This window comes from Pyxicephalus adspersus, chromosome 5 (genome assembly GCF_032062135.1).
Source record: "Pyxicephalus adspersus chromosome 5, UCB_Pads_2.0, whole genome shotgun sequence".
Lineage (NCBI taxonomy): Eukaryota > Metazoa > Chordata > Amphibia > Anura > Pyxicephalidae > Pyxicephalus > Pyxicephalus adspersus.
The window spans coordinates 73597608-73624844 of NC_092862.1; the positions used below are offsets into that span (position 1 = coordinate 73597608).

At 35.8% G+C, this 27237-nt stretch overlaps 1 protein-coding gene across 1 annotated transcript in view; it reads right to left on the reverse strand.

The window, feature by feature from the left end:
• Positions 1 to 1725: 1725 nt before the first annotated feature.
• The window catches only part of MARCHF11 (membrane associated ring-CH-type finger 11), a 28087-nt gene continuing 2575 nt past the window's right edge, over positions 1726 to 27237 (reverse strand). Inside the window, exons 2-4 of the mRNA XM_072411857.1 lie at positions 7365 to 7520; positions 5567 to 5759; positions 1726 to 2440 (exon numbers count right to left, since the gene is read on the reverse strand). Of these exons, the coding sequence (XP_072267958.1) occupies positions 2115 to 2440; positions 5567 to 5759; positions 7365 to 7520 (675 nt within the window). The 3' untranslated portion in view covers positions 1726 to 2114. The remainder of the gene's footprint in view (positions 2441 to 5566; positions 5760 to 7364; positions 7521 to 27237) is intronic.

The following is a 27237-nucleotide window of genomic DNA, read 5'->3' on the forward strand; positions in this document are numbered from 1 at the left end:
CAGATGACACCAAACTATGTAATAGAAGTCCATACAGGATGTCTATAGTCTACAAGCAGACCTGGATGTACTGTTTGATTGGGCAGCCAAGTGGCAAATGACATTTAATATAGATAAATGTAAAGGTATACACTTGGGGGCTAACAACATGCATGCTTCATACTGTCTAGGGGGAATACATTTGGGGGAGTCAGAAATGTAAAAGGATCTGGGGGTTCTGGTAGATCATAGACTTAATAACAGCATGCAATGCCAAGCTGCAATAAATATCTAAAGCTAGTAATGTACTTTCTTGTATTAAAAGGGGAATAGACGCAGAGATGGCGACATTATCCTGCCCCTGTACAAAGCGTTGGTCAGACCACATCTGGAATATGCAGTCCAGTTTTGGGTACCAGTTCACAAAGAGGACATTGTGGAATTGGAGAGAGTGCAGAGAAGGACAACTAAATTAATAAAAGGAATGGAGGAGCTCAGCTATGAGGAGAGATTAGCTGAACTTAACTTATTTTTTAACTTTTTTTTTAATGTGTGACTCGGGATTACCACTTTTAGCATGTAAAATCCAGCACACTCGGAATTACCGCTAGGAGGGTTAAGGGGGATATAATCAGCCTATAAAAATAAATAAATAATTCATATAGAGAACATTCTATGATGGCTCATTGCCTGGCAAGTCAAAAGAAGTGAATTTTCTTTACAGCAGTTCAGTAACACAGGTCAATTCAACCTCAGTCTGTGAGTAACCAGTAAAAAAAAAAAGGTGGGCAAACTGATGAGCACCTTTCTCTGACACTCTGCTCTTTTCTTCTGTCAGAACATTCCTTCTACTGCAGCGCAACAGAATGAATACTTAAGTTGCTTCTCCTAGTTAAACATAGACTCCAAGAGGCTTATAAGCCGAATTCAGGTACTTAGACTGCTTGTATTTAAAACAAATACAATGAAAACATGAGAAGATGTAATATTATTTTTATTGGCTCAGAGTTTTTTTGTGTAGAGGAATAAAGTATGGATTCCACAACAACCTTTTTAATGATACATTGGAGTTTAAAAATTTCATAAACACCACCTACATACCCACTGTATTTAACTATTTCATAGATTTGTTAGTGATATCCTTTTATGTGCCCATTCAAGAATACACATTAAAAATACCCTTGTAAGCCGAATGTCATGTTAACCTCCTCTCTTTACTTTCTCTCCCCCCACAATATGTTTTAATGCTGCAGAATTCCCATAATTCTGACAACACATGCAGTAAAAATAGTAAGTGTGGCCACAAGTGTAATAATATGTAATCAAATATGTTGCATCAGTTTTGACAGTCAGGTCTGATACAGCAATACCACTTACATATAAACACTGGTAGCGATAATAATGCATAGATTTTCTGACAAGCTGGAAACTTTCAGAAATTATTATTGATTTCCTATTCTTCACAAGAAAAGCAAAAATAAAGGGAAATACTGATTGGACATATACTACGTCTTATACAGCCCATCATTCATACAACAGCATACAATAGCGGTGTCTATACGGCCACCATAGGAAAAAAACTAGTAAGCAGATTACCACTTCACTGCAGAAATTTCCAGAACAATTTCTGTACAACTGTTTGAAATATTTGGTTCCCTAATAACCTAACACTTATGTACCAAAGATCCAATCTTCAATCCGTGTGTATTAAACCTTACATTTTTTTGTCTTGGATGGAATTATAGATGTGAAGTCATTTCATTGTATTATCAGATTGTTGACAATAAAATTTACAATATTCTATATTTACTAATGTAGGTTGCTTTTATACATATTTGTGGTGTAACATTCCTTGATAAATGCATTAATGTGTAAATATAACCTTGACATAAATGTTCATTATCAATAATGTCACAGTCAAAAAATGCAAACAATGTTTTGCTTTTGAAAACTGTATTTTATTATAACAGCTTCTATAAAAAAAGACTTAAGTTAAAAAATGTTATACATATATATATATATATATTTATTTAAATATTTTAAAAGTGCTTTGGGTTCATTGCACCAACATTCGAAAATACTGTCCACATGTAGAGGAATGTTAAAAGTCTTTTTAGAAGAGTCCTTCCCATGTCTCATACTGAAGTCACCCTCATTACCACCTCACCAGAATGACTGTCTTCTATGGATTCTTCTGGAGGAGTTCTCATCCGACTAAACAAATGCAGCAGTACATATCCACACTGTAATCGGGGAGAGCTTAACTGTGTTGGGTGAACCAATGTCCGGGAGCGGAATGCAGTCAATGGTAACCATAATGTCCTGCTGCTTGAAGGCACTGCACGACTGCTCTCCTCTATGTCTGTTGCTTTGTCATAGTTTAGTACATCCCAGTGCAAGTTCACCGCCCTCCATCTTCTAAAAACCTTATACACAGCAGCTCCTTCATGGATAATTAAACCTAAAATAAAAAGGATAATACAGTGGTTAAAAAACAAGAATTTAATTTTACACATAAAAAAAATGCAAACACAAATAAAAACAATGAATAGAAAAGTATAAATGACAGAAGGCTTAATTCACTAAAGTAGATCTAAACCCTAAGTGGGTATATGTAGTTTGCATTGTGGGGTTGATTTCCTTAAAATGGACCATGAAAGAATAAAGGGTAATCCTGCAAACTTCTGGGATACCTATGTCATATATTTGAGAAAGGTATCCTAATCATTATTTTCACCCATGTGACTTATTTTTGAGCTTGTCTTGTTGAAATGAATTGTTGTATCATTACTGCTTAGTAAATTAAACCTAGAATGGTAGGACAGGTGAGTGAGCAATGGGGAAGGATCTGTCTGATATAAATATCAAAGTTAAATAAACATCAAAGTCATATACACAGAAACAATATTGATATAGAGCATTTTTTTAACTAGGGTTCTTCTAGCGGTTGATAGGAGTTTCATGAAAAATAAACAATGTGTGATTCTTAGGTCAGATTAAGTGACAACAATGATATTTCTGGGTGAGTAATGTAAGAGGCATTCTTCCCACTGACCACTACACTAATGTACTGTGAGGTGCAGATATAGTAATTATAACAGGGGATCCCGGAAGACCTGAAAGTTATTTCAAGGGTTCTCCCACGGTTAAAAGGTCAAAAACACTGCTATAGAATATATTCCAACTTGAATATAATATTTAGACTTTGCTATATGTCATAATGATCATTATGTTCAGGTATAAGAAGTCACAAGAACTGAAAATAACAAACACATGGTTGAGATAATGATTGTTATGACTACTAACACATGTGTTATAGCTTTATAAATTGAAGTTAGCACAAGCATGTCATACTAGTGCAATTTTTGTGTAACCATTTTTCCATAATGTAATGAAACCTAAATCTTTTTCAACCCAACTATATACTATACAACTAATAAAATGGTAAAGCTAAAAGACAACATGAGGTACACATAGATCAGTGTAAATGGAATGTAAGTTGTAAGTGCAGACAAAAAATGGTCAAATTTTGCAAGTTTCCTGTTGTAAAAATGCACGGTGACTATGCACACAGTCAGTTACATTGTAATAAAGAGTTAAAGAGAGAGAAGCTCCTTGGCTTTGGGCTGTATCTTGTCTGTCATTAGTAACCTGTGGTTTTATTTCTCAACCTTGCTGGCTCAACAGTTCCAGGGCTTTGAGTTGGATATTGGCTTTCATTGGAAGCCAGTGGTTTTAACACCCAACTAAATTACTATGCCTATTAAGGGCCACCATAGCATGGTGAAGAAAGAAAGAAAAAAAAGAAAGAAAACAAGTTTCTTTTAACAAAGGTGGCACTTGCTACTTTTAAAACATTGCCAAGTGGTACCTAGCAAAAAGTAAAAATTGTCTATGAGGGTTGGGTTTATTTTGAAGCTGGTACATATGCAGTAGAGTAACGCTCAAATGTTTACATACGTAAGGGAACATGACTTGGTAACACAGCAGGCCAGGGTAATTGTATCTACCTAATGGCACATCACAGAGAAAGAACATTTTCCTTTTTAGCTCCTCATATGATGTTTAGCCCGATGAAACATATGTCTGTCTAGCTGCCTACTTAGGAATAGGTGTGTTTGTTGGGATCTTTCTGATTATACAGTCAGTGAACCAAGTTTGTCAAATTCCACCACTACTTGTATAGCAAGGTTATCCTACACTGCTGTTGATACTTTCTGCAAAAAAATATACATGTGAACTATTCAAATATAAATTTGAAGAAAACTTGTCCTTCATTTCAAAATGTTTAAATTAAAGGTCCTACCTAAACATAGATACCCCAAGATACTGATATTACCCTTTTTAGCCTGGAAATGTTTATATATCCCCCTTACATTTCTTTGAAGTATGAATGTTTTGTCCTGAAATGGCATACTTGCCCTAATAAGATTTTAAATATTTTTTAAAATAACATGTTTCTAAAGATGTTCGAATGAAACTCTCAAAATGTCATTCATTGCAGTTGTAGGAGACCTTCTTTTTGCCATTGTGATGTTATTTCCCTTGGCTGTGGCTGCTTATTGACTCATTCTGTACTAACTGTAAAATGTTATTTGAATTGCCTGCAGTAACTTATGCCCTTCCCATGATTTCTGACCAGCATTGTAATTACTAATGATCATCTAAGAGATTTAATGATGCACGTTCTGCTGTAAAAATGTCAATAAATGTCACGTATTGTCTTCCAAAGCTCAGTTTAATTAATATGTTTTCCAAATAAATGTGATTTGTAGGCATTAGTTTCTAGCACATACATACTCTGTAGCAATTACTCTAATCAACTAACTCACTTAATGGAAATTTCAAAAAGGGATTATTGGGATAGGATTGTGCCAATGAGATGAAAATAAATCCTATTTTACAAAAGCAAATCATATTACTGTTTTGTGGAATCCCACACATTAACGGATAGATAGATAGATAGATAGATAGATAGATAGATAGAAAATGAGAAAGCATTCTCAAAATACACCTCCAAAATGACATAGTGTGGTGGTGGGCAATTATGAAATATGGTCCACTATCAATTAGTTAAGTAATAGGGATATGTATTAGGCAGGGTCTAAAAGAGAACTAAGTAAAACATGAGATGCCAGGAAAACATTAGGTGCTGATGTAATCTGATGAATAGCCTCTTATTATAAATCAATGCATTTTTCACAAGTATATCAACTGTTTATCAGGAAGAGTTTTTTTTTAAACCTAATTGACGTAACCAATGCTTTAGGGTCACACAGGACTTTTTCATCAAGACAAACGTGATGCCTTGGTAAAGTGTCCTGTAGCGTCCTTAACAGTTGGTTTTCTGTAGTGTTAATTAGGGTGATTCTATAAAAGTCTACTTTTGCTACAAATATGGTGTTCTGGTTAGAAAAGCCTTTGGTGTATTTTCATTTTACTCTTCAGAAAGTAGCTGAAACCTTAATCATTGCATTGCACTTTATACCAAAACACTACAGGAAAGCTGTGTGAACTGATGAATATTCTTTTCTATGAGATTTATGTTTAATTTAACCATTCTATAATGGAATACTTTAAAACTTACCAATACAAACTAAATCCATAAAACCATACATTCCATAGCAGATCTGGAAAAGGATGTCTCTTCTTTGCCATACTGCATAGGGGCTAAATGCAGACCACAATAACCATGTCACACTAGATACTAGGAATAAAGATCCAAGTATAACAGCAATCATCTGAACCTTTTCCACCAGTGTTACTGTAATGCGCTGCCACTGAAACACAAAATAATAACCTGTTAAACAAAAAGTGACAGTTCATAATTGCATTTTTCAACGAGTTTAATTTCTTTGAGGACTTAAAAATAATGGTCTTATTTCCCATGAAAAAAACAATCAATACACAAAATTTAGTGAAAGCTAAAGGAATTGCAGGTTGGTTTCTGGAAGCAATATTTGGTAAAAATATTATTGTTCCAAATGACATTTAATCTAATAAACTCCATAATGTCTGCATATTGCATAAACATGTCTTTTGCATCAACTAACCAATACGTTTACAATCCCACATATCTACTGTTACATTACTAATTAAAGGGAGTCTTATTCTTCCTTTTGCATGTTTTTGTAAATTTACAATACAGATAATGTAAAAGGAAAAGTCCCAATTTCCTTTAGACAGAGGGTGTTACTTTTCATGGTTGGTGAATGGGCACGGGAACCCACCAAGGAGGAGATAATATTTCAATCTCTACGGGGTATATTTTAACAGATTTTCCCTGAAACTGCCCCCATCCCCACAGCTGTCTAGCCTGGGATACCAGACAAACAAAAATACCAAAAGCTGGAAGAACAGTGCACATTCAACCCCTTGGATTGGTGATAACATCTTGCATGCCCTTGGACACTGGGGTTGGTTTGAGGGAAGTTCACTCAATGAACAGGGTACCCTTCTGAAACTCTGGTGCTTAAAGCTGACGGACACTAAGCTGTAGGTGCCGGAAAAGGTAAGTATGTGCCCATTCACACTGTTGCATTTACACTACACTGCGCTACAATGCATTTGGTGGGGATACTTATAGCTATACATGATTGCTGTTTCCCATTCTGTGCTGTTACATTGGGCCTGATTTATTAAAGCTCTCCAAGGCTAGAGAGGATACACTTTCATCAGCGAAGCTGGGTGATCCATCAAACCTGGAATAGATCAGGTCCAGTATTGAAAACATTTGTTAACAAATGGATAATGACTTTTAGGAAATCGATTCAAGGTTTACTGGATTACCCAGCTTCACTGTTGAAAGTGTATCCTCTCCGACCTTGGAGAACTTAATAAAAAAGGGCCTTTGTGTTGGAGAAATAAAAAAGGGCCTTTGTGTTGTAAAAATAATTGAGTAAAAAAAAAAAACAGTGAAAAGTCCAAAGAAGTCTATGACTACATATGACTATGTATTTTATGTTTGTTTAAATGCTTTGCCTATATTTTGGAAAAGTAGTAACGCATAACACACAGTACCTAAATCTTTAACTATTTATTTTTTGCATATTGGTTTGACATGTTTAGAGGGATAATAATTTTTTTAAATTAGTAATTGAACATTCTTTGATAGAAATATTTGAAATCATGTAGTGCATTGTCTATAGTCTTTAATTTTAATTGTAAGGAGGGGAAAATAGGCACAGGGCCAGCTCTAGGTGCCTGCAAGTTGGACATATGGTTAGGTAATCTTGCTAATTGGTTAACTGCACACCAATGCTTTTATGTAAAGCCAAATAAATCTCCTCTACAAAAGTAGCCAATGTTCTTCATGTATACATCTATGACATATTAATCTACTTATTAGCACTCTGTAAAAAAATGCTGTAAATTGTTGGCCTTACCTGACAAGGTTTCTTCATTTTAATAGCTATGACTTGGTATCTGTAGCAGCAAAGTTCACAGGTCCACGATCCTCTTTCACTTATCCATTTTAAAAGGCAAAGTTGATGGGTGTACCTCACAGACCCATCACATCGACATGGATTAAGCAATTCTCCCTTGAGTAAAATTAAAAGCAAATAAGTTACAAAATGTCAAAATAAATATTCAGCAAGCTACAAAAAAAATTGCCTGGTCCTATTTACAACTTCTAAACTTTAACTGGATTTCCCTCAAAGCTATCATGGGACAGTGTGTATGTGGCATGGCACGTTATATGTAGGGCTCCAAATTCACATCTTCTTGCCTAACTTGGTTTATTCTTCTTATCCTCATAAACATGTAAACAAGGTAATCATGTAAAGAATTATTATTTTACTTTCCTCCCTTTCATAACAGTGCTCCTATTATTATTATTATTATTAACCAGTTTCCTGCAAATCTTACAGCACATTCTTCCTGGAAATGTTACAGAACAATTTCACTAACCCAACAGAACTTTAATTCAACTGCCCCCATACTATTCTGTGCTGCCATTTCTTCATATTGCTTGTCAAGGGCATTAAAGGGCTGGATTTACCACTAGTGGACATGTACCTATAGGTGTAAGAATCTAAAGGCAGCTTTTACCTGTATAATGATTGGCCATCAAAGGTTATTTACACATTTGTGTACTATGGAGTTAGGTTTGGACAAGGAAAACAAGAAAATGACCAGTGTAAATGAAGTTATCCTAACAGATGCTTGTTAACTCTGAGCACCAAACCTTTTGGGCCTGCAGGTTGCAATACCAATGTTGGTTCTTTAGGAACCAGCTCTGCGGTGCAAGTGATTGATTGGCTGGAAAGGTTCTAGTGGCCAGGAGGCACAAATTAGTGCACAGGACTACCTGACTAGATAAATAAATAAATAGTATGATGACCAAAAAATATTTAAATAAACCCTGAAATTACATACTGCTGAAAAACCCAATATGTTTTTTTTATATAGAGATTTGAAAATCAGATGGTTAAAATCTGGGGACCTTTAAACACAATATTGATCATTTATTTGAGGCATATGACATGTCTGCTTCATATAACATGTACAATGTGACAAAATTGGTGCCACATTTAAAGCAAACATGTGCTTTCCAATGGGTGAAAGTGTCTTGTAGTATCTTTCTCTTAAACAGCCATTCTCAACCAGGGTTCCTCCAGAGGTTGTTTGTGTTTCTTGAGCTGTGACCGATTGACCTACCATCTCATGGTGCCTGCATAGTTATACGTCCAACAACCATAAGCAGAGCCAAAGCATGACAGCAATGATCTTTTTACATGTCTGTAAAGGAGATATTATGACAACCATTGAAATGATAACAATGGTTGTGGGGTCTACAGAATAAATATTTGTAGGTCTACTGAAATACAGACATCTGTCCCTATGAATACGGAGTATACCCAACAGACTTCCCTAAATAGAATCAAGGTTCTGGAAAACCTTTTTTAACCATATGTGCAACACAAACAACACTTACCATCAAATAGAAATCTTCTCTGTGGATACAATGCTTGTTTTGGAGTAAACCCATGTTCTCTATCACAGCAAGATATATGTTTTGTGCTACATACCAACAAGGATGTCACCACAAGTAACATCAAAAAGTAGTACAGCTGAATTAATGGAATTGAAAAACTTGCCTTGAGCCAAGCCTTGAAGGAAAGCCTTGAAAACATTGATTCAACGTGTACATGTACATTAAAGTAGTAGGGACATGGCCTTCAACAAAGCATACATTAGGATTTTTTGGTACATTTTCCTACAATAGAAGATCTTTATATTAAGTAGGTACAAAGTCATCATTAAAATGTAAAATGTTGGTAGCAAAATTTTACATTTTGGAATACCTCCTATACATTATGTCAGAGGGATTCCAATTTTACTAAATATAATTATAATATTTATGTTACATTCACATCTACATTTTATGAGTATCTTGCTTGTGGCATCTTTGCCTTCTGAAAGTACATTTTGTGATGAATATCATCCCACAAAAAATTTCTCTAAAACACTACACCAAGCATCCATTAAACACACAGAAGTGTTAGTTTACCTGTTAAGTGTTGTCTACCACATTCCCAATCAATTAAAATAGACTGGTTGGGACCATTTTGTAAAAAAGCGTTACTTATGTTCCCGTGGATCATGGCACAAACGTGTTAACCTGCCGCGTGTTTTGCCGCCTAGGCACTTTGCAGCAGTTTCCTATTCCTCTGAAAAGGGCTTACTATGCAGTTTTCCACTGGCCTAATACTTCAAACAAAACATAAGTTTTCAACACTTTCTTTTAGGAAATATCCCTGTTCTATTAAAAATCATACAAATATTGCCATTCATTTAGGCACATCCATTTGCTGCATAGGTTTTTGTTAAACATTTTATTATATATAATTTGAAAGGTCTATTTAGGATCATATTAATTTCAATAACTAACAAGGTACACTGCTATCTTTAAAAGTCTTTTTGTTTTCTATCTAGAGCACCAAACAGAAGTATTGTCATGGAACTATTAGTTAGTGACCATCCAATTACCAGAACAATTCTGGGTAGGTTAATTGTGTTGTAGGACCTTTGTGCATTACACTGTGACTACAGAGGTGCTCTTCTTTTAGGTTTCCTACATGATTCCAAAATACAATTATCCTCTAACACCCCCCCCCCCCCCCCATTACTGTAGGTTCTTTTTGCTGTACTGTTTCCTTTTCAATTGCAGGCAATTTTGCTTGACCAGCCTGTCCCTGCCATAATTGCATTCTTTTGTTTTACTGTCCTAATTCTATTTTTATCTAATTGCAGGCAACATTCCTAACTCCTGATATCCTATAATTATGTGAAACACAATGTTTCAATAGAAAATGAGCATTTAACAACCCTAGCTATATATATCTTCTCCAATCCTTTCTAGTTAATATGTAGCTGGATAGATGCCACAGGAAAATATCATGCCAACTTTTATTTATCTGTCAAACAAGGAATTTTTACTCACTAGTAGTGAGCCATTTAACAAGTCAATAGAGCAGAAGCTATTTACAACCACTAATTAAAACAAATAGCACAAATACTAGCTATATGTTATATAGAAATGTATTTTCTCGCTCTTGGTTACCCTTGGGAAATTATGAGCACAGCTAGAGCACTTACTCTAAAACCTTTAAATGGCTAGTAAGATACATTTGTTGAACATTGGCACTTTAGCGTGAACAGGAAATGTGAAATTAAAGGAAGGTCAGGAGGAGAGGTACAGATAAAGATAATAAAGTTTTCCTAACAGAATTATGCAGTAAAATTGTAAATGATGCATTTTAATGATGACATTTGTGTTTGGACAGATGCTAATAACCTGCACTACTGGAGTATAACATCAATGATTAATATTTTCACAGAGTGGGGGTGTCACTCCATGTATCAGCTGACTATGTTTAGAATATGGAATTTAAAATATTTCTGAATATTGCTTATGAATGGTAAATGCACATTTTTATACTATAGGAAATGTTCAGTATAGTCCGTGATATTAAGTATTCACAATTCAGGTTGACATCCCTGTAACGTTCAGGATTCTTTCATGTTTTGTAGTGTAGTGCCGGGTGATCACAACTGGCAATCATAACTGTTAAAGAAGACCTACCACTAGGATAATATGAAAGCAACAATTGCTGACCTTATCAGAAAGAATATTCATTGCCTGGATATAAAGCTAATATTTGATATTTATTAGTTTCAGACATACCTCAAACATGCAGATAACTGTGACAATAGAACAAAACCTGAGCAGTATACTTATTCTGGGTCAGTGATTCCGAAGGTATTAAAGGCGGAGAATCAGAACACCAGGCAGGTTTTGTCTAATTGTTATACAAATAAATATGTTTCCTATATTTCCCAAAAATGTTACACAATGGAATACATTAGAAATGTATAAATCATAGGTAAAAATTGTTTTAAACATTTTCTAAATCCAATTTTAAAAAATATGTCAATGGGTCGATGGGTAAAAGTTAGGTGAATTTTGGCTAAAACATTTATTATTAGACCCTATAGGACAGCCTTTCTCTAACTTTTTTAACATGAGGGAACCCTTGAAATAATTTCAGGATCTTCAGGGAATCCCAGCTATAATTACTACATCCACAGCTCACACTACATTAGTGTGATGGTCAGTGAGAAGAATGCAACACTTACAAATAGCCCAAAAAATAATTGGTGTCACACTGACCTGAAAGGAACAAACTGCTCATTGCTCAAGAAAACCCTGAAGTAGTGTTTTTTGACCTTTGTATCACAAGGTAACTCCTTGAAATAACTTTCAGGTCCTCAGAGAACCCCTGCTATAATGACTATATCCACAGCTAACAGTACATTAGTGTGGTGGCCATTGGGACAAATCCTTCTTACATTGCTGGCCAGTGGGAAGGCTGTCACCCGTACATAAAATCAAAAAGATCATTGGTGTCAGTGGTACCTGACCTGAAAGTCACAAACTGCTCATTGCTCATGGAACCCCTAGCAGCCTCTGAAAAAACCCAAAAATCCCACGGAACCCTGGTTGAGAAACACTGTCATACTGTATACAGAGTTTGAGTTGATTAAGGAAATGCAAACCCAGAAACAGAAAACAAAGTAGATTTTACAAAGAATAGGCAGCCCAATTTACATATTTTTATTTTACTGTTTGCAAGTAAAAAAATCACTACCGCCACAAAATAAATTCCCTGCCACCTTGTTATTATAAGCAATAAATATTCAAATAAGTATTACTCATTTTTTAAATAAATCAGTAGCAGTGATTGTAATACAGGTGTCACCTTTTACAGTTTCTGTAAATTATCCAGGCATGCATGCAAACAGATTTGAACATTGTTTTATTTGCAGATTGTTTACTAACATTCTCCTTGCAGAGTCCAAGTTGCTGATGGAGAGAACTTTTTGATGTAGTTAAAAAGTAGCTCAATACTGTTTTATATAAACATCTAAATTTAAACATAAAAACATTTTTTTAAAAATGCTCAATAGATAGAAATTAACATAAAAACAAATCAGAAGTATTTGTGCATTTATTCAGGGATAATTGTCTACACTAAATGACTTGATGAAATGATTTTCATTTGTGTATTATGACGAGGTTGGAAGCCCAAAGTGCTAAGCTGTGTTGCTGCTCTCACATATTTAAAACATATAATATAGTTAAAATCCCATTTTCAAAGTTTAGTAAATGCCTGGAAAATGCTCAATAGACCTGTATTTGTTTGTTGGTATATGCCACTGTTGCCATCTTGTAGGAGCCTTGGCATTTACTGACCTCATCCCTTCTTCCAACATTCATGGACATCATTAACAAATCTGGTATACTGGCAAAACAATGGAGCATTAGGTTTAAGAACATGAGAAACTAAAAAAAGGGAGAGCGCCTATGGATAGTGGAGTTTCTGACATCATCCCATTGCTCCACAGATCCCTTTACAATGGGGATACCATGAATGAATGACAACATGGGCAACAGTATGTCACCAGGGAAAATAATATTGATATCTTATCAAGTAGAAGGCTTTGTTGGATTTTGATGTTATGTATGGAAAGCTAATAACATGAACTTGGATATAAGGGAAGTTTGTTATGTTACATTGACTGGCTTTAGAGCAGAATTTCAGTCTTCCAGGTACCCCTGGGTTTGCTGCATGCATACACTTACAAAACCAAGTGTTCTGGGGTTTTCCTTTTATCTGACACAGCGACCTTGCTAGTGGTCCTATCCTATGTTACCATTTTATTTTATGGAATTTTCCAACCCTGTGATGACTCCATAAGCATCATACACATGCACAAACAGTGCCGTAGCCAGAAAAGGGGTTGTCACCAGGTTGTCATATTGCAGCAACTTTTTCACGTTAACAGGTGTTGATATGTATCACAGAATACACCATTGCTGAGAACACATCACTGGGAAAAACACAAGTGTTTAAAGATACATAGTGTCTGAATTTACATTTTATTTACCTACACAATGAGTGCTTAGAAAAGACAAGTAAGTTTAATACTCCTTTATTTAATACCTATCATAGGCTCACTCCAAGGTGCTGACTGTGCTGATCCCGTGGTGTTGGTGCACCTCAGCAAACCTAAATGAAAAATGATTCTCTTTAATTTTCTGAATCCTCATTTTTACTATTGGAATACTTGCCTAGCCCAAAATGTCAAGGAAGCTAACACTGCTGGCAGACAAATTATTCTAATGTTGTTAAAATATGTTCCTATAATATTTATATCTGGTCATTTTGAGATGTCTTTCTCTACCACCTTTATAAAGTAAACGCCATAAAAATCCCACATTTTTCAATAGCCGTGGATATCCATGCTAAAATTTGATAATGAGACAAAATTCAGATTCAAACGAATATTAGGAAGTTTGGTTATTTCTCATAATTTCAAGTAGATTCATAACTTAAAATGTATAATTTAATTATTTTTGATGTATGCTGAAAGACTTAAGCTTGATCAAAACAAATCTTTTTAATAAGTGCTTTTGATTAAAATTCTTTTGTTAAAAAAGTGTGTTAAAGCTCCTGGGTAAACAGTATGACTTGGAAAGAAATGGCAAAACTGCTTGTAACCATCTGCAAATATAGTTGCAGATAATTTTACTTATTACGTTTGCTTCTTGTGTTGCTTCAAAGTGATCCTTTGCAATGCTTTTCTCCAAATGTAAACTTACTGTATGCATTGTTTGGCTTACTTAAAACAATGGTCTTTTTGTTTGGCTGGTAAAGCTGCGCTGTTAAATTGCTGGGCAGAGTATTAGCACTAGCCAACATGCACAGCAATGTGTTTATCCACACTCCTGTGTCCCTAATGCACCTCTGTATTTCTTTAAACCATGTCATGTCTACCACTAACATCATACAGGTGTGTTATGGGGATGTGGTTCGGATGTGTATCAAAGTAAGTATTGTGGGGGCAAAGAACATATACTTTCAAAGCTGTCAGTGCCAATATATTACACAGTGCTGTACATTAAATAGGGGTTGCAAATGACAGACAGATACAGACAGTGACACAGAAGGAGGGGGGGGGGGGGCTGTGCCGAAGAGCTTACAATCAAGGAGGTGGGGGAATACTTTTTCAGTGTAGAAGTCCACCCCTAGGCCACCATCTGCCTTTCTAACAGGACCTGTATCTGCTGCTTGGTTTACTTGCTGCTGTTTCCACATAAAGGGGTCTGGGGAGCTTTAGTCAGCTGTTACAGCTGCTGGATGGTTATGCACCTTGTTTTTTACTATTTTTTACCAGCTCATCCATTTTATTGAGAAATAGGTGTCTGTGTCAAGTTGTAAGGGGTATGGGCTCAACCAGTATTGGTGGTAGCTGATAGGTAAGATAAGATGTGGACCATCCTACTCAAAGCTCCACAAAGTATATGGGCTCCAGGACCCAAAGCAGAACATAAGAAGTTTCTGAGAAAACAAAACTTTTGTTTTCTCCAGGACAGACACAAATCCTGGAGCCCCATATCATGGTTAGTTAAGTAAGCTAGGTGACATTTGCATATTGTCCACAACTCTAGCACCTCACATACCCCCCATAGCTAAAGAAAGAACATTTTGCTAAAATACGGAGGACATGTGACCATGTGACAATACATCGGCAATGCCATACTAGGTCTCTGGCAACCTTTTCTGTAATTCCTTCAGGTGCCCAATAAGCTGTAAACTTTCCTTTGACGTGAGGCCTAAGATCATGGTGAATTACATTAGTCGAGCCAGGTAATTCTGAAAAAACTTCTAGCTTTCTAAGAACTCTCCTATCACCTGCCTTTTTTTAGACACCTGCCTTAAAAATAGTTTTTATTGTTTTTTAAAACCTTTCTTTATTGAAATGAACAATGGTGAACATTCAGCAATCATATCAATTAAACAATTCAACAGAAAAAAATAACAAACACATGAAACAAAATATGAAGTCATGTAACAAACACAGAGCTTAAACTAAAGTCCGGGGTACTACTTAATTGCTACAATTTTTGTAGGGGGAAACTACAGTGAAGGGGGAGGAAATTCAATAAAGGAATTAAGGAGTGTGAAAACATAAAAAAAAATTTAATGCAGGGAGGAAAATGGATCATGGACAGCCAATATGTGTAAACTATAGAATGTTTGAAAAATTACAACATAGCTAAGGGGTGGGGTGAAAAAAACAGCAGGAAATATGATTTATATTCTGCAGATGAGTGGAACATACTTAATATTACTACACAGTATTTATTTAGCCCCAACAAATTAGGCAGCGCTGTACTTTCATAGTCATGCCACAAACTGTTCCTCAAAGGGGCTCCTAATGCAATGTCCCTACCATAGTCATATGTCTTTGAGTCTAAGGTCAATTTTGGGGGGAAGCCACTTAACCTGGTATGTGGGAGGAAACCTGTGACCTAGCACCTAACCTCTGAGCCACCGTGGTATTCCATATAGAAGCCATAAGGTATTTCAAGATCATAACATCATTCAGTTTATGGATCTATTGTAATACTGTAGGTGGGATGGTTTTTTCTACAATGGGGGGATACAAGCCCTTGCTGCAGTCACTAGGCATTTCAGGAGAGTATGTTTATAGCATTTACACAATACCAGTTTAATGTTCAATCTGAAAGACATTGAAAATGAAAATCTGTGAGGGTATGTATAATTTAGCAGACTTTAGTCCAAAATGTCTTTAATTTGATGTAAGCCTAGAAAGTAAAGTATGTAATAGAGAACCAGTTGCATCTGTGCATCTACACCACCTTTCCGACACAGAAGGATGGATCCTTTAAAACTTGTAAAGGATTTCTGGGCTTTCTATACCAGTGTACTAAAAAATGTATAATTTGTTTCTTGATAACTTATGGTGGAAGCCTTGCGAATGCTATTGTATGGTCTACTTGAGCTGGAATAAATGAGACTCCCAATTCCTCTATGAGTGCTTTTCTCTAAAAGTGTACACTGGGATGTACATGGAATTAAATCATCTGGGTTCAGTAAATCAATTGGCTAAAGGTGTCACCCTTGAAGACTAGGTGAATATGAGAGCATCGATACCAGACAGAAGACCAGAATTAATAAAGCTCTCCAAGGCTGGAGAGAATATACTTTCATGAGTGAAGCTCGGTGATCCAACAGATCTGGAATAAATTTGGTCCAGGATTCAACAAATAACAAATTACTCCTGAAATCCATTCCAGGTTTGCTGGATCACCCAGCTTCACTAATACCAGTGTATCCTCTCCAGCCTTGGAGAGCTTTTTTAAGTCAGGCCCACTGTGTTGGAGGGGATCATTCTGCCAGGTAGGGAAGCCATAATGTAAAAACATGCTCTGCATTCTTGAACATTATGAAAAACAACATCTGGGGATCCAAACCTTTTTGGTGGTTTATTTCTGTTTTTAAATTGTATTTCATATTACATATACACAGTATATATTTACAGGATGGGATGTTCTTATCTTTAAGTGATGTTAACTTATTCATATTGCTCAGAATACATAAGTGAATATTCTTTGAGGTTAGTGTTTCAGCTGACATCTGGCATTATTGTATTTATGTAATCAATGACATAGATGTGTCATTTGCCCTGAGTCACATTTTCCATTGTAGGAGGGAAGAGATTTGCTACACTCCTGCTTCATCTGAAAGATAAAATGCACTTAAACACTCCTTTTATGAAAAAGAAAAAAAAAAACCTTAGACTCGTATTGTACCCATTATGATTCTCAAGTAGTGGTTATGACAAGCTTACAGCAGCAAAAATGCCCAGTCATTCTGACTGACTTCACCAAAGACATTGGGAAACACTCCAGAGTACAAATTTAATTTTCAAGGCATAAGTCTTAGCAGACTGCAAAGTGCATTAAGCTAATGTCTAATCATTACCAGTGTTTGAGTCTTAGTCTTTATTTTACTTTAATAGAGAGCCAAGAATCTATTTTGTCTGCTCTTCTAAAACAAACTTTACCTGTGCAGAATCACAATGATGTAATAAGATGAGGTGACAAAAAAGTCAGAAAGTGCGAAATTCATAAACAAGGTGCCAATGTCGGTATTTAGTGGTTCTGGAAAGGCATAGCACTAGCACCAATAATTAAGTGTCTGAACTCAAAAGTGATAATTAGGAGAATGTGATATGGGCAACAAAAAAAGCTCTTCCTTTAGATACATTTGGTTAAAAGAGTTAAAGTTTCTAATAATTGAGGCAAGGTCAACAAATATATCACAACAGCTTTATACCAATATGCCAAAGGAAAGATTAATTGTGTATAGCTTTTTCGTGCCATATTAATCATACAATATTATTCACCATATTGGTCCAAAACCTTAAAATATGGTATGTGAAAATTGGTATTGCTACTGCAAAAAAAAACATATAGTCTAATTATGCCTGCTGTCACTGCACAAGTGACCTTACATCTGTGTAGGATTGTCTGAAAATGTCCATGGATCTGTATGCTACCAATATCTACCAGTATCTACCAATGACCTAATCTTCCTGGATCTCCATTAGATTATATCATGATGACAGAAGAGGGGTAATTGCCCCCCCAGACCTTTGTTGATACTGACAAAGGTCTGGGGAGGCCCAATGTAAATATAGGATTCTAATGTAAAAAGGATGATTTGATTTAAGGGGGGTGGCTCTGATGTGAGGGGGGGGGGACTCTGATGTGGAGTAGGAACTTCATAAAGGGAGTGACTCTGACATAGAAGAGAAACTTGGATATGAAGAAGGACTCTAATCTAAAATTGTGGATACTCAAGTGAAGTGGGGGACTCTGATGTAAAGGTGCTCCTTATGTGAAGGAGCTTGTCCTAAATAAATACCAGGGCCCATGGATGTGTAGCTAGAAGACCATCAGCGTCGGTGCCATGGAGGGCTAGGGGGGTTTTAATTCTGCAAGTACAATAACACTAAGCTCCTCAGTCCCCAAAGAAGTTGAAATCAGATGTACTTGACACTCTAAAACATCCTATATCTAGCCACTTCAGCAGCACAATTTGAATATCAGTGTCATTCAGTTCTTGTAAAACCAAACCATATAACCAATATCCTGGTCAATTTTAATTTTAACTGGATTCAAACAGTCACATCGGTGTTGCCATTATTTTTCAACCTGCCCCCCCCCCCCATATGGAAGAAGTAAATGTTACATAGACTGAACCTAAAAACATATCTACATTTGTTCTTTTCCATAGTAGATAGATGGGACATGTAGTTTACATAGGAAAAAATTGGATATTTGTAAATTTCACAAGAAAAGACAAATACACCGCATTTCTGGTTAGATGAACATATATTTTCTGTACTGATAAAAAATGTCTCTTGTCTTCAAAGTAAAAATGCAGTCAGTACATTTAGGAAATGATAAACTGTAGTGTATATTACTGGCTTTAAATATACTTTACCAGAATATCTCTATGTAATACAAAATGTATTAGCTACTATATGTTGCAAAAGGCTATCTATATTTTAGGCTGGCAGATTCCTATTGGATGCAATAGGTGAAAAATGTGAACACATGTCTATTGAGTTCATTTGACTTATATGATTGTATAACAGATAAATATGTTTATAGCATTTTCATTTCCTGCGATGATCGGGAAATCTAAAGAATGCGGCATCAACACAATAGACTATTATTAGGATGATGATTTTAAGTGACATTTAAATCAGAAAGAAACGCAGCGGAGTTCTGATATATTTCTGCAGCAATTTAGGAAAGTATTGAGTATTGTGTGAATAATTATGTATTAGTCACACTTTAAAAAATGCACAACGCAGTTTCTTTTTGCAATACAATATAAAAATACACAATTATAATTTCCTATGCAAATGTAAATTTATTTATATCTGTGCAGCACGTCAAATCAATATTTGCTATACAGTGTGCGTTCTCTGTTTTTGCATTATATATTAAATCTAGATTTTATTAAGGCATCATATTTGTACAGCCATTTTTACTGCATTAAATGATACTAGTTTTACCCCACATAAAATATCTGCTAAGCTAATTTCAATCTAATTTAATTCTTATTTAATATTTAAAGCGTTCCATTTTTCTCTTTAATTGGGCTAGAAAACTACATGCAACAACTTTAACTATAATTCCAACCACAATTTTTATCTTATGGGGAAGGGTCATAACCTCTGTTTTTATTGCTATCTGTGTCCTTTCATGTAAAAATGCTCCCACATTTTGTAGTAGTGATGTATGGGGATACAGATAGACAACTAATCTAGCCTTTTTTTCTATTTCTACCCTAAACTTTATTTTCTGGAGTAGGGCTTTCTTTTTCAATTTTTTCATGAGCCTAGATCAGTGATAAATAGTAGCATTGTATTTTGAATAAAACAGTTACCTTGAGAGTAAAAGAAACAAAAGAGTACATTTAGATGTTGGACCTATAAAAATGGCTGCAGCATTCAAAGTGTTTGACTCCCTGCTTTCTATTGGTTTAAAATGTGCACCTGTTCCCATTTTCCCTAGGATGCAATCCAATGTAACAATGTCCCCCAAAAGACCAACTGGTCTCTAAAGACTGCACCCCTGGGATAAGGGTATGTCACAAGAAAGACAGAAGTAGTTAGAGAACCCAGGAACTCCACATTAAGCCTCATCACCTTAAGCCTCTCCACCTATATACATGTTTCTATAAAGGTGAAAATGGTTAGAAGAGTTGGGATGATGGGAGGCAAGTAGGTTCAAAATCATAGGTGTAGCGGTAAGGCCAATGGGTGTTGGCGAGGGGAAGGTGCTGGCTAGCAGAAAAGTGCATTCACTGGGGTGTTGGTTGGAAATGTCAGGGCTGGCACTTCAAACCAATACCAAAGAATGCACTTTGGATTCAATTAACTTGCAGTAGCACACCTTAGTAGAAAAGCATAAAGTGAAGGTCTTACTTTTTGATGTGCACTGGCAGGCCATGTGATGAATGGATCATGAGGAATAGGCAGGGGTCTTCCCAAAAGGATCAGCAGTATGTGCAATCCATATGCTTTAGGAAACGTTTAGCTAAATCACTTTTAGCTGTTATAATAAATGTTTGAGATCTTACAAATATGTTTTAAAGCAGTTCAGAATTTAATTATTTAAAATGTTTTATTGTTTATATTGTTAAAGAATCCCCATGCATTATTTAAAAAATACATATAAGTGCCTTATGTTTACTGGTAATTTATAGGATAAATAAATAAAAAAACCTAAAAGTTTCCTAAAGGTTTCTCACTACCCCACCACCACCACTGTGCTGATCTAAACCCCTGTCCAATTCCTGCTATCTACTAAACAATAAACAACTGTTAAACCAAGATTTTTTAAATGTTTCCTCAACCCTTTCTTCTCTCCCACTGTGCTCATCTATTACACAGACATTCAGCTCATTCAGTGAATGTGCACGCTAATGTGTTAATACAGAATAAAGTATTGAAAAAACTCTATCACTTACCATGCCATTCAAAAGTAAAAAAAAGGGACATAATATAATCTGGTTCTCTTCCAAGTAAACAGATAATATTAGAAGAATAGAAAAGAAAAGAAATCCTGCTTGAGTGCTAGTCACTTGACCAAATACGATAACACCAAGTATAAAATTTAGGCCAAAGGGGATTAGAAGACAAATTTTTAGGCACATATGACCAGGACTACCGGTAGTCATTTTCATTATCCCATTCAACTAAGATCGTTTGACCAATGTCTTTAAAATTAAACCAAAATTAAGTTAGAACAAATAAGTGGTTTATTTACTTGTTTTGATCTCTTATATCTTAAAGTCTAACTTTGTGCTCTAGAACTACCCACCAATAGAGCTCCCCTAACCCATATAAAAACATCTGCATACTTGTGTGGCCCATGTCCAATGCCAATAGGTAACCAATTGCCATAACCAGTGCTGCGTTCATCTATTAACAAGTCCCCACTTTGATTGTGCAGCTTCAGCACTCTGTCAATCCCAAGGCTTATATATGCTAAGGAGGGAGTTTGATGGACAAGGACTGGAAGACAGCCCAGGAAACCTGAATAGCATCAAACCAAAATGCTGGGAATACACAAGGTTTAAGACAAAGCCAAAGGTAAATACAGGACAGTAGCAGGTTAGGCAAGTATCAAAGAGGAAGAGAGAGTTTATTATCAATGGTTAAGCTGAGGTCAACTCATCTACCAATCAATTAGAAGGTCAAATGGAGCAGATGTCGGATGGTCACAGCATCGCCAAGGACTGGAGGAGGTGTATGAATACGTGTAAATGGCATGTTCCCACAAACAATGACTGGTCAGGAGTCTATCCACCAATGCAAAGATACGGTGGTAGGGGATAACAATAATTATTTTTTTCCAGAGTGTCTTTGGCCCATTCCAGTGAGTTTACAGGTCCACTTCACAAACTTCTTCCTCTAGCAGCGGATGCAGAGATTTCATGACATTGTGCTTTTCTCAACAGAATTCAGAGTAGGCACTTGACACCCTGGACTCAAAAAAAGTAATTTAAATGGCGTTCATGATTGGAAGAGGAGCTGTGCTGGATTCCTAACTAGTATTAGATATCCTCATTCATAAAAAACTGAAACATGAAAACACATCCCCAAGGGCCTGATTTAATAAAGCTCTCCAACAAAGCTGGAGATGATACACTTTTAACAGTGAAGCTGGGTGACTTAGTAAAGCTGGAATGGATTTCCTGAAAGTGATTTGCTATTTTTTAGCAAATGTTTTCAATCCTGGACCAGATCCATTCCAGGTTTTCTGGATCAACTAGCTTCACTGATGAAAGTGTATCCTCTTTAATAAATCAGGTCCAAAGAGGCTACTTATAAAACAGTGAAACTGATATTCGCCAAATATTCTGTGGTGAAGAATTAAACACGGCCACAACAGAATATATAATGAATGCCAGATTCACTTCTTTATAAGCAGAACTCCAAGATATTTAATTGAAATACTATTCCACTAAACTACCTTTTCTAAAAATGCCTAGTGAATACTCCAAATTTTTTTGCTGTGCCAAACAATGTTTTAGAAACAGTGAACGTGAACAGCAAAATCACTCAACAGCTATATAATTATGTCTTCCTAGTGGATGGTAGTTTTCAAATACACTGAAAATTGTAAATTGAGCAACAAAATAAAATCATGTCACACAGCGCCATACATGATTGTTAGCATATGCAGTATATCATAAATTTAAAGTCAGGTATACTGCAGATGAGTAAGTTACTAAAATTGTACAGGCTTATCGATTCCAAACTTTTTATGTGTTCTTTTATATATTTATTTGTACTTCATCTTCGGTTCAGCAGTCACATAGTCTTGACAGTTGCTACCTTGTCAGCTGTCTGACCTCACAAGCTCTCTCCTCACCCCTGGGAGTGCATAACAGTATGAAATAATAGATCTCTGTAGTATAGAGAAATGCCAACAGTAGGGGTTATGTTGTTTCACATCCTTTGTTTACATAGAAGTTCAGAGAAAGTGTCTGAGGGATACACAGTTGGCAGGGCAGCAATTGTTTGATTTTTTTTGTCAACTAAAAGTAGAGAAAGAAAATGTATGTTACTAATAGGTAAGCCTACCCAATTAACATAAGTTAGAGAAATGAAATGCAGGGCTAAGTGACCTCAGCAAAGGGCATCAATCCCCCATACTTACCTTAACTATACTTCCTTGCACTTTCTTCTATCTCCACATGTACCCTGTTCCCCAGTAACCATCCCCAGCAGATAATTGCTGGGCTCAAGCACAGAAACATGTCCTGGAAAGTTTCTGCTTCCACGTGTTGCCAAGACAAGAAGGTGATGTGAAGAATTGCTGGTAACATAGGTACCATAAGGATGGTGGATGCCATTTGCAGAGATACGGCCTCTTTGCCCAACATGGGAAAAGTAACAATGTTGCCCAACTCCAGCTCAAACATTTTTTTTTATTTGGATGCAGTGGAAAGAGAAATATTGACAGTGTTCAAATGCAATTGTTCTCTCTCACATCCATCACCTGGACAAGAAGGTAAAGGAAATCCCCAACAGAATGCACACAGTAATCTATGCCCTTATGCATTGTTTCCTATTACTACATAGGGACTCAGATACTGTACCAATGAAAATCTTTTGAAGGGTCTAACCACCTACTCAATGTGTTACCCTAAAAAATGGTAAGGCTGAATATTTAGATTATTTCAAGACCCCACAGTGACTACCGCCAATTTACCTTTTTATTTTGTGTGATGGCCTTAACCACCTTGCCGTTAAGCCCGAGCATGCTCGGGCTAAAAACTTTTGCAATTATGGTTAACCCCGAGTTTTTGTCACCAGGTGGTTAAATGTAAACAAATGTTATGTTGCAATCCGATTGTCATACATTGTATGACAATCGGATTACAACTGAAAGTAAATACTCACCCAGTGTCCGCAGCTCCTATTGCTGGCATTTGTAGTGAGATGTATAGCACAATGCAGAAATCCTGCATTGTACTGTGCATCTCTCCGAGCAGCTTCCAGCCTGTGCCTGTGTCTCTGTGTAAGGCACGCAGGCAAATCCCCCCCCCCTCACATCACCCGGAGGATGAGTCATCTTCCAGTGATGTGATTGGTGATTGAGGGGGGTGTGTCAGGGAGGGAAATTTAAAGGCAGAGTACAATGTAATCTGCTTTTAAATGGTTTTTACAGTACAAAAACACCACACAACATGAAAAAAAAATAAAAGTACATTTTTAATTTTACTTTTAGATTACATTGTTGTCTATTATTTCATTATTGTTTTAAATTATTATTTATATTTATGTATTTTATTATAATTTATGATTTTAATATAATAAATAAATATAATTATCATACCCGGGAGTTAATCCTAAGAATTACAAGCCCACAATACAAACAAAAATTTCTATGCAAAAAAAAAATAGGATAGGATTTTATTAAAAGTACATTTTTTTTTTTACATGATTGTGTGTTTCAAACATTTTTTATATTCATAATATCTACTAGAACCCTTGTTCGGACATATTTCTGTGGGTTACAGGTCTAAAATGTAAAAAAAAAAATTCATGAAAAACAGTGGATCACTTTTGGTACAGAAATCTAGACCTCAGTGTAACGCTCAGGTGGTTAAAAGAGTTAGTTTCAGTAAACGCAACCTATTGACATTCTATAGACCATGGCAAGCCTCTCTGTTAAAAATGTTTGCAAAATGCATAAGCAATACTAGCAACAGAATGCTTCTAATTATAGTAACTATGCATTCATTTTGCTAATGACCGCTTAAAACACAGACATGTAAAATGATCATTAGTTTAATAACAATTGGTAAATAAATTCTAACTATACAGCTTGATTTTCCTAGAGATGGTCATCTAAGAAAGATTATCATTTGTACAAACATGTTGAGAAGGTACAAAAAGGTCAGCTCCCCTATGAAGATAATCCTCTTTATAGTTGATGCTAATAGCGTCTTGTATCTTTTTAAAAGAACAGCTTTGATCTCTCTGTGCTTTAGTTCCTGGGTCTGCACACCCCTTGTGGCCATCACACCCCTGTTTTTGGATTAATATTTCATAATATGGAGAATGCATAGGAGGAGTTGAAGCAAACATAAAATAAGCAGGAGATTTTACCATAGAATTCCCAGGCAAAGTAGTACATCAGAGTATATAGTATGTCTCCCAGACTATATAGTTAAAATGGATTGGGTAGACTGACTTTCACCTACAGTTCTAATATAGTGGCATGAATAAACAATCAATTTAGTTATAACATTAACATTTTTAGAAAATATATTTCAATCAATCAATGATGCAATAAACATTTACAGACTTTCAATTTAAATTATCATTGAAGAACAATTTATGGCAACAAGTAAAATCGATTAGTGAGCTACAAATGTTATCCAGGAAGCATCACACCTGTGATCAAATCAGGTCTATAAGCCTTTAAAGTAAGAAAATAAGGTCTATTTAGGTAACCCTAAATGAGAAAACATCCAATTATGACCACCTCCTGTATGCATTTAAGGACTGTTTATGGCCAGATATGGTGGTTTAGAGAACAATATTTTTTTTAATTCATAATACAAAGACATTCCCAGCTCAGCTATTGGCTGCTAACCAATATCAAACACTAAAGTTCTCCTATAAAGCACTATGAGGTATATTTCATTCTCAAAACAAAAGGCATTTACCTACTAAATCAAATGGGTAATGGTAAATATTTTATTGTTTGTTTTAGATACTGGGCAGTACCATACAAATCATTTTATCCATGTTTAAAAGCTAGTAATAGGCAATATCCAGGCCAGTATGTCTGTGAGTCTGAGAGCTGTCCTAGGTGCTGATTCTCATCCATGCACTGTAAACAAACATTTACAGAGAACAGCATGATGCACACAATTCTAAATGATATATATGTAGGCAAAATAAACCCTGTTCTCCAATAATCAATTCTCAAATGCCATAACATCAACATGGTTCTAGAGCAGCAATTCTCAACCAGGTTTCCTCCAGAGGTTTCTCAAATTGCCATTGACTTTTTTTCTCATTGAAGATGACTGCATAGTTCTGGAACCAAAGTCTGCAGGACAGTAATGGTTTTTAGTAGTCTATAATGGTGCTGTTCTAGTCAACCCTCTAAGGGTGAGAATTCTTCTGGTTGGCTACCAATGTTAGAGGCCCAACTATTCCCAAATAATTGTTTTTATGTAGGAGTTGCCCAAGGCCGCACAATAAATTGGTTTTGTTAGGGATTCCTTTATGACCCAAAAATAATTACAAGGATTCCTCAGGGTGCATAGGTTGAGAAAGGCTGCCTTAGAGATTAACAAAAGGAAAGCATATGACCTCAAGTTTTAGAAAACATTTGGGGTCCTGTAAAACCTGAGCTTCACGGGGCTCCACAGAGATCCATTTGAAGAATAGCATAGATAGATGAAGTGCAAGGTTACTATATGTCAGACGTGTTCTTTCATTTGCCATGAATACAATGACGCTCTAGGCCTTCTCCACAATACACTACTGTAAAAGTCTTTGGGCAGACAAGAAATCACAAAAAGAAGCCAGTATGAACTATTTACATATACAGGAATCCCAGTCTCCAGGGCATAACATCGCTCTTCATATGGGTAATAGAAAGCAAATAACACAAACATAGTACTGCTTTAGCTGACATGGAATAAAAATTTTGGCTTATTTAAAAAAGGAAAGTTGGCAATAAATCAGTCACTAAGTGTCCTTTGTACATTACAATCACATCTTGTATTGCCTGGCAAATATTTTCACCTGTTAGAAACTAGGCCTCATGTATAATCAATGGAGGACGGCAGGAAGAAGGATTGTTCATAGCAACCAATGGCATATTTATTTAAAACCAAATATTTGATTGATTTTATAAGCAATGGATCCACTTTTACTTCATAAATATTTTAAAGCTGGAACCTAAATCAGTAATGGTTCTATGATTTTATCAAAGTATAGTCAATCAAGTGGTTTGAGAATAAGACTAAAAAACAAGTCAGATCACTAACAAGAATATAAAGAATCGGTAAAATGATATTTTTGATTTTCTATGCCATGCACACATGCTTGATTTGTTGCTCCAGGCAACAAATATAAAGCCATATATATGACATGTAGCTTTATTCATGCCTAAAATCAAGAAGTGTCTGAGCTTTTTATGAGTGTGATAACCTTTACAGTATACCCTGGGGATGAGTATTTATGAGGGAAAGGACTGGGATGACATTTAGGTCTAGCAGACAATTTGGAGGTGGAAAGGACTGGGATGACATTTAGGTCTAG